Raw genomic sequence first — 12507 nt, 5'->3', positions numbered from 1 at the left:
GATTGCACACATTCGTGTAATTATTGTCACCTGGTGGTCATAATGCTGAGATTTTTCTAAGCAGAAATTCATACTTAGCATTATATAATATAACCAAACTTATAACAATTATTATTATTCAATAGTAGTCAATGCAACTTTCATTTATCAACTCTCTGTACTGTATGAATCATGGCTACTGTAACAGGTTATGATTTTACACATGTTTCATGACTTACTCTACAGTACAGAATTTAAATAATAATATCATCCAATAAGAAGTTGTCTTATATATGCAAGATCATTACCAACTGCTGTTGAGTAGTTAGAATAGTATTAACGACATTTAAAGTTAAGTGTTGGTTATTTTAAACAAAATTATGTTGAAAAAATGAAAAACATCTTAACAAAACGTTAAAAATAAACCAGCTGTTAATTTAACATTTGTTAAGCCAAAATGAAACATTACTTGGAAAAACTGGCCATTAAAGTAAGCCAGAGAAAATACACATAAATCTGAAAATTGGTGGAAAAAAGTTTGCATCTAAATTAACAAAAATACAAACGAAAAACAAATCATATATAAGGGAAACAAAATGACGTAATTGCTTGACAGATTACTAATTAAAACAAACGCCTACGACTAAGACATGATAACAAAAATACTTTTTTTTTTCCCCCTATCATTGTCAATGACCTACATAAATTGGCCTTATAGGAAATCACTAATACCTTAAGAACACTGAAACATTCGGAATTGAGGCACTTGATTGATAACAAAAAGTTTGTACACCGTTGAAGATGTTTTAACATCAACAGAGGTTAGTGAATCATTGTTAAAGAATTCCACCTTAGCTAACGGTACATAATAATGTTTAGAATCTTACTGGTTTGTGCTACGTATGGCATTTTTATATTGACTATACATCTATTGTGATGCTTAAAAATATATTGCTAACGCATTAAATTACATATTACACAATCAAATCATTTTTCCGTGCATATTAAGGCAATATAAAAGAAGGTATCAAAATGATCCCCTCAGTCTTTCTATGTATGTCATCTTATCCAATCCTCCTAGTGTTAAACGAAGTACAGTTAATCCCAATGGAATCTCACCACAATTTTCGCTTAATACATTATACACTGAATTGATAATGTCATAGCCAGGGTTTCGTCAAAGAACACAATATGCAGAATGTGCGATCCACGAAAACCACTCACATCTTTGTTCGACTATTCCCTTTCGCATGAATGATTGCCTTTTTCTTTTTTTGGCCTAGCCAAAAGTGCGTTGTTTTGGTATTGCCAGTTATTTGAATGCCGGATACAAGAGATTTTACTGAATCAATATATCTGAAATTTGAAGGCAATACTTGTCTTGTCTTATATGGTCGACATGTTGATGCTCACAAGGGATTGTTGAAAAACTTGAATTACTAACGGTGTAAAAATAAGCCAATGAAATTTGCTTGTCAATAAGGGGGAGGGGGGGAGGGAAACAGTAATTATAAGTGAATATAAAATGGAAATCATCGTATCTCCAGTTCTAATACTGTTAATTTTTAATTCGGGTTAAGCAAGTGTCAGAATTTAGACACAATAAAAATAATATCGAGGGCATCATACTGGAGGGGAAAAACAACAAATGGAGTAGTATTGAAATATTTTAATAGAAACTATTTATGCTTGAAAACAAACGTCTGAGAATTACAATGAGCATAAGTAAGGATCAAAGAATGTATTCTATTATGTAGACAATTGAAAAAATTATTCTGTATTTAAATGACTCTAATGTAAAGGTGCAGTTTTGTTGATATGCTCTACTGGCACAATGCCCTCAACAGTCCGAAAAATGGTTAGAACATCACTAAGTGAAACCAATAAGGCATCACTCATGAGGCGAAAACTTTAGGAGATAATGGAGTAGGGTGGCGAGTTTCTTTTCCCCTTAACAATAATAAATCAATAAAATAAATTAACATAAAATTCAGATATAATAATTACATAATCTCTTTCATAATTGGAGAACAGAAATAAATTATGGTGTCCAAAAATTACGGTATACAGAAAGACTGTTACAGAAACGCAATAAAAAGAAGACTGGATTTGGTCAGTCATATAAGTATCTTTCAGGTGGGATTTACAAAGCAGGTGGCAAAAAAAATTTGTTGGAAGACAGGAAACGATATTAAACAAATCAAGGACAAAAGAATGGAGGCAAATACACAGGGAAATAGAAGATGGTTGTTATTCCAAAAGATTTCATAGTTCATAAAGTTATGTAGGATGATGAAACAGAGTAGTGCTGGTGGTGGCAGTCATAGTAGTGGAGAAAGTGACAATGTTGAGATATCTTATGTTATTTCAGGACCAAAATATATTATACCATTCACATATGAACAATAGTCACTTATGCGCATATGGTACTACATAATATTACACATTGCAAATAAATTTCATATGGAATTAATATAATGAAACAATAAAAGAAAGGACGAAGTGAAGTGTAACACATCATACTCACCTTTCGGTCAAGACCTCGTTCTCCTCTATTGTTATTTCAAGCTTCAGCTCTTCTTTCACGGTCTGCAAGTCATGCCAATCTTCCTAAAAATAGAGACCAAATAAAACAGAAAGATAGCACAATTTTCATGAATTAAATCTGGGTCAACTTTAGATAACATAACTGCATTTACATCGTATTGGATACTACAGTAAAACCCGTTCAAGACTGAAGTGACACGGTCCTAATTTTTCTTTAATTGTGGGCAGGTTTCTGTATTAATCAGTGTGAAATTAAAATGAAATATTTTATTATTCATATAAATGAAAAACTAAATTGCATGCCGCAAACTGCAAGAAGCACAAAATATTCTGTTCAACACTACATTCAATCAGCTTTCCGTCGCTTATTCCATGGGTAATTCATCTTGAAGAAAATCTCATTTTCTGTATAAATGTTATTGTAACTCACTCATTAATTATTACAGTTTACTAACAAAATTGAATATCTAACACCAAACTACAATACTGTAATGTATATCACTGCACATTATTTAAGTGGATTAGGAGCCATCCATTAGAAGTTTTTTTAGTAGGTTATTTTATGATGCTTTATCAACATCTTAGGTTATTTAGTGTCTGAATGAAATGAAGATGATAATGCCGGTGAAATAAGTCTGGGGTCAGCATCAAAAGCTACCCGACCTCAAGCATCTTGCTTTGTCGGGTGTGACCCACTTACATTGTATATATGCAATAATTTGTAATATGTAGGCTATTTGACTATGAGATTGATAATCAATTTCGAATTTTGAAGAATACTCATATACGAGTATTACAATAGTATTATAAGACAAGGCCGAGGATTCGCCATAGGTTACTTGGCATTCACCTTATGGTTGGAGAAAACCTCGGAAAAAACTCAACCAGGTAATAATAATAATAATAATAATAATAATAATGGTTTATTTAACCTGGCAGAATTAAGGCCATACGGACTTTCCTAGCACTCAACCAGGAGTAAAACTGCATTACAAAAAATACTAGAAATTTACAATGTACACTACAATTTTACACACAAAACTAAATATATAATACTAATATTATGTAAACAACAAATAAGTAGAAATCAGACATAATATATAACATATAAACATAATATATATAACATAATCAGTCCGAGCGGGGATCGAACCTGCGCCCGAGCGCAACTTCAGATTGGCAGGCAAGCGCCTTAACTGACTGAGCCACGCCAGTGGCTCTGTACATATTTACAGAGCAAACAATCACAGGAGACACATATCTTGACATGCTCCAATTTTTTTTACAGCCACAGTTACTGCAAGATGGTATCATTGATACAGTGGTGTTGTAACAAGATGGAGCACCACCACATATTGCTCTGATTGAATGTACGTATCTCAATGAAATGTTTCCCAACAGGTGGTTTGGAAGGGCATCTCCTCGTATCTGGGTAACACATTTGCCCAACTTCACAACCGTGGACTTTTTTGCTTGGAGGTTCATCAAGCAACAAGTATACAGAATCAAGGTTCCTAATCTGTAAGTGCTGCAAGAACGCATATATACCAAGTGAGTGAAATGATTACAGTGGATATGTTGGCGAATGTTTCCCAGGTGACGGTGTGTCATTGGGAAATGTGTTTTGAGATTGATGGAGGCCATGTGGAACACTGACTTGGTAGTACATACTAACTTAGAGTTTTTGTTGTATTTGGACTACGTTATCCACAAAATGTACTGGGACTTTATAAGCACAATGTATGTAAATACATTTATATCTATTTATTGAGTCATACATTTTCTGCAATCAGAATGTTCAACAAGTGTAATCGTTCTTCTTTCCACAGCCTGGTATGCAAACGATTCTGATCCAATAAGACTTATAGCAAGGCATCAGCACTACATTTAACTAATATCGACAGCTTATCTTTCTTCTCAATCCCGCATTTGGTTTCACAATAGCTCTGCTCATAGAAGAATTGAGGTTTGGACACAAATATTGTTTTAGAAGTCTTATGTGCTGTTTTTTCATTATAAACATTTATAATTTAACACTATTTTCTAAATATTCCCCTATAAAAAAAAACGAGAATACATCTTCCTCAGAACTCAATAAAAATGCACTTCCTCTACGGAGGACTATTTTTAATTCAATTAGGATACTGATACCTGTGCCAGCTTCATAAGAAGAGTAGTATAATTGAGAACAAATAAAATGGATACAAAATGCACAAAACGTTAATCAATTCAGGGTCATTCCATAGTAACACACGTAACATTTTTGAAGTAACTAACTATGATTTTCAAAGGATATTTAATTAAATACTTAGTAGTTCATGAAAAAGACATCACTGTCTTTTAACATAAGCATTCCGAAATATAAACACAAATTCTTAATGAAAACGAATAATTAATAATGTAAAAAATATGAAATATTGTAAGGTGTGACATACGAACATTTTCTTGCCACTTTATTTATTACCAAAATGGAAAATGTTCATATTACTGTGCCAAATGACATAAATACATTCAGTTGTTTTCCAAACAATGAAGACATTTGTGTAGTGCATGTAACTGCTAAATCACGAACTTAAAAAAAAACATAACAATGCCATTAAGAAATAAAATATTGCAGATATGTTGTGACACACGAACATTTCTGTCATGTTGTTTACTAATTGTTTTAAACGCACTATAGGCTAATACAGCACTTCTTGTGAAAGACATACATTATGTCTATATAGTTCTTATTATACAAAACAACACTAGATTACACTAAAATATACTTTTAAATTTAACCTTTGGACTACCAAGCGGTGTCAGAAGAAACCCCAAAGCAAATTCTTTTATTATTTTCATATGAAAACGTTATCTGTACACATTGATATTTCTTGTTATTGTCAGATTTGTTTATCACGTCATGTCTGTTGTGTAGGTTACATAAGTGTTCCATCCCTAAGGGAATAATATTTATTTTTATTCAGTGGGGTCTCTGTTGACCCCTCTTGGCACTTTGTGTTGTACAAAACTTTTGTCACCAATTTATTTTCTTTGTCCATTGTTGTTGTTGGTAAGCCTTTCAGGCACCTCAAATTGTTTATCCATTGCTGTTGGGAATTTGTTTTTACTTTTAGTTCAGTAGATTATTGGTTTAGATTGAGTTGTACATGATTACTCTTCCTGATACATAAAAATGTCAGGAAGGAAAATACATAAATCCATGGCGCTACAGACCTTTGCACAGCCAAGACCGACCAGCAGCCTGCTGGCCTCACGTCCACATGCCGAAGCAGAAGTGGACGATCATCCAACCAGAATGGAGGTATCGTGTGGTTAGCACGATGATCCACTCAGCCGTTATAGCTGGTTTGCGAAACTGGATTTTCACTACCTATCATAGCTCCCCAAGTGCATCACGATGCTGGGTGGGCACCAGTCCCATACACTGGCCGAAATTTCATGAGAAAATTTCTTCCCCGTGAGGACTCGAACCAGCACGCATTCCGTAACGTGAGTCCTAGGCAGGATGCCTTACACCGCGACGCCACGCTGCAGGACAGGAAAATATATGACATACATAATCAGGAACTTGTTGTTGAAGTGACTCATGTGACACAGAGTGAGAATGAGAGTGAAAATGAAGAAATAGTTGATCTGTCAGAATTAGAAGAGACTAATAGAAGAGGTTGAAGAAGTAGCAGATGAAATAAAAATAGTGATACTGATGATGATGTTGGTGAATATGAAAATGATGATATGCAGATTGATGAAAATTATACTAGTAAAAATGGAATGTCTTAGCCTAAAAGTCCACCAAAAGCCATGCGACGAACAGTTCAAAATATTGTTGGATTGCCTTGAGGGCTTACATGTGCATCTCAGATAATCCAGACAATGAATGATGCTTTCAAGATATTTTTGGTGATAGTATTTGAAAAATTATAGTAGACTACTAATAAGGCACAGGATTTTCATGAAGAATTAAATATAGAGAATCCAGAAAAACAGAGACAATGGCTGCCAACAGAAGGCCATGTAATGTATGCATTTTTGAGAACCATGAGTGTTTTGAAAGCTAAACGGGAGTCATAGAGTTCTTATGAACTACAGATCCTATGTACAAAAGAGACATATTTCTTGCTGCAATATCTCGAACTCTATTTTAGCATTTATCGACATTCATCAGATTTGATGACAATAGTACAAGAGATGAAAAAAGACGAAATGATAAACTGGCTTAGATCAGAGATGTCTTCAGTTTGTTTGTCGACCACTGTAAGTCCATCTACTGTACGATGTGAATTAGGATTGTAGCTGAACAACTTGTTACTTTCTGAGGACGGTGCCCTTTCATTGTTTATATGAAGTCAAAAGCTGGTACATATGAAATGAAAATTTGGGCCCTGGTTGCTGTAGAATCAAGTTATACAATAAACTTAAAGAAAGAAGGGGCTGCTCCTGAAAAAATTAATGTCAAAGAGTAGTGTTTGACCTAACAAGCTGCCTACAAGGAGGATACAGCATTACGACATATTTTTTCTTACAACTATTCCACTTGCAAGTGAACTTTACAAGAAATATTTGACACTGTATGGAACAATGAGAAAGAATAGGCAAGGAATACCCAAGGTATTGTTGCCTAACCCTGAAAGGGGGGTGTCGACACTGTGGACAAAATACATACATACAATCAGTGCCCTGCGTCTCCCTATGGGGAGCATAGGGCCACAACAAAAGAGCGCCATTTTGACCTATTTGCGGCCAAGGCCTTCAATTCTCTCTAGTTCTTCCCTAGATTTTGGGCTTCTTCTTGAACAAACACTGCCACGTTATCCTGGGTCTTCCTCTTCTCTTACTCCCCTGAGGATACCATTCGAGTGCTTCTTTAGCAATGTTTCCTTCTGGGCGTCTCAGGGTGTGTTCAACCCACACCATTTTCTTCTTTTTATCTCCAGATCAATGGGCTTCTGTTGCATCTTCTTCCAAAATAATATATTGGAAATGACGTTCGGCCACCATACCGCCAATATGTTGCATAAACAACGATTTACAAATGTTTGGAATTTATGAGTGAGGTATTCTGTCACATGGAAAGTGACATAGAGAAGAACTGAATTTACGTTACTCTCAAACAAGCGCAGTCTATCGACAAAATGGTAAATGAATTTTCTGTGAAAACAAGCACAAGCACAAGCCGATGAGCTTATATCTTATTCCTGAACATTGTCGACATTGGGGGTCTCAATGCTTATATACTATGGAAGGCGAAAAATCCACATCTTCAGTCAAGTTCTACGCATGGAAGGAAGAACTTTCTGTTCCAATAAGGGAAGGAGTCGATCATTCCGAAAGTGAAACGATGACTTCAGCATCCCACAGGATTTCATATACCAGCAATAAGTGCAATGAGATATCTTGTTCCTTGGCCAGAGACTATGGGAAAAGAAGCTGGTGAACCTCCAATCAAGCTATAAAAAAAAGCCGATGTTAGTTGTGCCTTAGAAAAACTGACAGGAATGCTAGTGAATCCTATGAAATGTGTAAAAAAAAATACATGTGCGAAAGCCATATAAAGAAAATAACCAAAAGACTATATCTTCCATCAGTGAAACTGTGAAGTAGACTTCATATGTGAAATTTGTTGCATAACTTTCTTCTGTTCAGTTGTACAACCTATTTATTTATTTATTATTTTTTTTAATTTTTGCTTTTATTGTCAAAAGTATATCTGCCTAGTTTGAACTCTTAATTTGAACTCACGGAAGAAATTGTGAAAAATTTGAATGCATGAATTCTAAATATGAAAAAGTGTACTAGAGAAGGAAATTTCAGTTAGGTTAGGGTACAATTGGACTTATATTGTTTCCGAACTCATTCATTAAATATGTTGTATTTTCAAAATGCACTATATTTATAATTTCCTTTAACTATTTTATTACATATTGTTTTCACTGTTCTTTATGAAGCAATTTCTCCTCGGGGTCTTGGCTGACCCCGCTTGGTAGTTGGTGTTGGTCTTAGAGCTTGGTAGTCTGAAGGTTAAAATATCCACGGTTGTTTACAATCATATGTGGTGATATTTCCTGTGTAATGTCATGTGATGAATATACCAATATATCAGCCATTTGTAGTTCTTCCCTTCCTTGGATATCACAGACACTTTAAATTCTTCGCCACCACAAGCTTTTGTAACTTCACCTGTATATTTGATATTTACTGTTAATGGGATTGGTGGTATTCGGCGAGATGAGGCTGAGGATTCGCCACAGATTACCTAACATTCGCCTTATGATTGGAGATAACCTCAGAAGGAACCCAACCAAATAATCAGCCCACTTAAATTCTTGAAAATACTAACAAAAAATGTTCAGAATATATGAATATTTATATCAATAGAACAACTAATATAGATTTAAAAAGGCTTATCTTTTAGAATTGCTAAATGATACCATTTACCTGGGGTAAATAATTACACTAATTTATTTATACATAGGCCTAGTATGGTGGCTATCTACTTAGCCTATCATCAAAATGTACTGTATAAGCTTGTTTTTTATAGGAAATAAATTAACATAAACCAATCTTTGTGAGCTTTTAATTGAAGGAATTAAAAAAATTATAAATATTTTATACGAACTTTAAGCATAAATTAAATGTTTTATGCTAATTTTAGACCTACATACTATATTTTTACAACAATTGTTGTTGTTTAGTCAACTGTCCAAAGACAGGTGTGAACCTCACAAGTGATACCATGAAGGCACCACTTATGTAGCAACTAAACCAGGAGATAATGGGGCATCATGGCCAGTTCCTTTCTCCCTTACAACAGTTATGGAACACATATTTTCAAGAATGTTTAATCTACATTAGGCTATATGTACATTGAAAAAAAAAAAAACGCACAGGTGAATATGGAAACACACAATATCTAAATCAACAATAGGGGTGCTATACATAGACAATTTCCTAGCCCGCGCTACGAGCGTGCTAAACTATCCCCTATCCCCTGATTACTTGTACAGGATTCATATCATATCGTATCGCTAACACTGGTTTATGAATACAAAAAACGTTAGTTTGCTGATCATCCACCGGAAGCCCGTGCTAAGAATGTCTATGAATATGACCCTAAGTATTTCAAATTCCACTACTAATTATGATTAGGCGTAAAGATTTCTAATAACAACAAAAACTGTAATTGGATTTTAGGATAAACTTTAGTGACACATGAACATAACATTTTTGTTCGTGTCACAGTCATTGTGTTACGTGTGTCACAGTCATTGTATTACGTGTATCACGTGTTTTTCTTGTATAATTTGTACATAAATCAAAATGTTGCCCATATAAGAAGTTGATTGTTATGTGATGTATCACACTTTTACATTTATGAAACATTAAAAAAAATGAAATGGTTTTGAAGAAATATAAACCACTGTCCATTTGAGCGTGACACACGAACTCTCAACCTTTCTTTGTAATAATTGTAATCCAGCACGAAATAATAATTAATTGCATTTTCTATGCCTTATAGCCTAATTATTAACAAAGGTAAACACTTTATTATTATTTGAATTTAACATATAGAAGTAATGATTTGTCTTAAATGTGCATTAAAATATACGATTTCTAATAATTTCGCGCTCTTAAACCACAAACTTCTTTGTGCTTTTTCTTCCACATACGTGTTGTTACACAATCAGTGTTGTCAGATTAAAAAAATTCGGATGATAACGAAAAAAATGACATATAACAAGCAGAGATTCGTGAGATTTTTATTTTTCGTGAAAATGTCGCATTTTCATGGAATCACCCTTCATCATTTCTATTATATACGAGTCTTTATCACTGCTGTTTCTTATTCTTGCACTTGATACTAATTTCAGTCCACATTTATTCCACTAGCCTAAACTTTTCGTTTCTTTTCATAAATTCCAATGACTGCCAAAGTAAAACAAGCATGAATCAAGTCCCTGACATGATAATACGTATTATTAATTCCATGCCAACAGCAGAAGCAGATCGTTTATAAATACACTCCTGGTCTCGCTTATCTATTTAATTAATGCTAACGTGTTATTTGGAAACATGTGGTGAAAATGTTATGGAGATGAATGAATCTATTGTGCAGAAACATCCTCGATGCTTGACAACAAAGTCCTGGCGAAATGGTTACCTTCTGGGCTAATAAAATTTAAATCTTACAAACTGAAATTTAATTCAACATCGTAAGCATCAATCATCTGTAAGATATTTTCACTATCAACAGGTGATTGCCTGATCATCAAGTAGGCCCACATGTTATAGCCTAGTTTTATATTTTTGTAATGCAGTATAGATATAGGCCTACATACTGTATTACATATAGAAAATAGATGGCTCTCACTCTCAACTTATCTCTGATAGAGACCTCTTAACTTCTATAGATGTAGCAACTTACCTCTGATAGAGACCTCTTAACTTCTATAGATGTAGCATCACTTGTTTGTATATCCAACGGATCTACCTCAGGTTCTGTCTTGATCACAACCATCACAACTGAAAGAGGTGATTCAGAATCTGATACAGGCCTACATTTATATCATGTGAATACGAATCTGTGACAGGTAAGGTTTGGTCAGTTTAGGCATTTATTATGCCTTGCATATACGATCAACTGCGACTCCACAAAAAATCCCGATGAAATTTAACGATTTTCACTTTCGAAATCACCGCAACTACCTCAGCGCTAGTTTCACCAAGAAGTGTCCCAAAATGGTTCTTCCCTTGGTCTAGTTCTTCTGTACAATAATCAATAAAAGAATTAGCACAACGATAACCCATGCAGAGTAAGCGAAATGTAATTCAGAGAACAATGAATACAAATAAATCATTCTATTATCCACAATAATGGAATATATTATATCAATGTAGAAATACTTGGCTATGTTTCAAACTTGCAACGATCAGGATGTCATGTATATATTCAGTATCTGCGAAACACTATCTTCATGCATTATAATCCTCGAAGTTGTCATACTCAGATAACAGAACAAATTATAACAATTCTATTTAATTTCACAGTAACTTGTAGAGAAAGCAATCAAAGTTGCCGTGACACTGAATTGTCGTAGGGATCGAAGTTGTGAGGAGTGTGGAATATTTGTATGTTGTTGTTGTTACTTATTTTGGGACGTCCTATCGCCTTTTTTCTTTAACGCGATGTTAACGTCCATGTTAACCTATAGTATCTTTCTTGTTGGTGTCGATAACACAAATTTATTAAAGGTACAATTCTTATAACTTCATTTTACGTATGCGAATGTGTCGAATAACTGCTTTCAATATAAGTAAATTTGAGGAAGCAATTAAATTTAAAATCGAACAGGGACCTTGCCCCTGTATAGGAAATACTTCTGATAGGAATCTCTGTATTTGCAGAGAAATACGTTCACATCCAAGCAAAACATGATTCACTTCACTTCACTTCGGGACACCGCCGTCTGGATTGTAATAATACTGCCTGCTCTTCGGTACAATTTAACATGGGAAACGCCGTATAGCAATGTTTCTAGAATTTTCCGCTAGAGCGCGACTGTGACTGCACCATACCGCATCATTTCTAATCTGCAGATGTTAAAGTGTTGAGGCCATGGATTCCATGGTTGAGGCGATTGTTAGTGATTGTATGATTAATTATTACATCTGACTAAGCTAAATACTCGTTTAAGTCAGTAGTTATAAAATTAATTTTCGATATAAAATAGCTGCTGTGTTCATGTTTAATAATGGTGAATTGTTGTGTTCGCCTTTGTAAATCTAGACAAGGAAGTTCACATTCAAAAGAAATAAAATGTCATGAAATTTCCTCAGCAAAACAACTTGGAGAAAAGTGGCTGGCGTCTATATCCAGACAAGATGCCTATAATGGTAGCAGGTGGGTTCCATCCGATTACTCACGTGTGTGTAGTATCCATTTTCGTTCAGAAGACTATAGAGAGAACTGCAATAAAAAAA

General features: G+C 34.4%; 1 protein-coding gene across 2 annotated transcripts in view; it reads right to left on the bottom strand.

Annotated features, from left to right (window-relative positions):
- LOC138691379 (zinc finger protein 664-like) overlaps window positions 1–12303 on the bottom strand; it is a 93631-nt gene extending 81328 nt beyond the window's left edge. The window contains exons 1-3 of one of the 2 annotated variants that reach the window (XM_069813285.1): window positions 11431–12026; window positions 10952–11049; window positions 2507–2589 (exon numbers count right to left, since the gene is read on the bottom strand). In XM_069813285.1, coding sequence (XP_069669386.1) covers window positions 2507–2589; window positions 10952–11044 — 176 coding nt within the window. In that variant the 5' untranslated portion in view covers window positions 11045–11049; window positions 11431–12026. Of the gene's footprint in view, window positions 1–2506; window positions 2590–10951 lie in introns of both variants that reach the window. The other variant, XM_069813288.1, reaches the window with a different exon arrangement.
- Window positions 12304–12507: the final 204 nt, after the last annotated feature.

Source organism: Periplaneta americana, chromosome 16 (assembly GCF_040183065.1).
Source record: "Periplaneta americana isolate PAMFEO1 chromosome 16, P.americana_PAMFEO1_priV1, whole genome shotgun sequence".
NCBI classification, from domain to species: domain Eukaryota; kingdom Metazoa; phylum Arthropoda; class Insecta; order Blattodea; family Blattidae; genus Periplaneta; species Periplaneta americana.
Note: the sequence above shows the minus strand (reverse complement) of the source record. Positions and strands in the feature narration are given on the sequence as shown.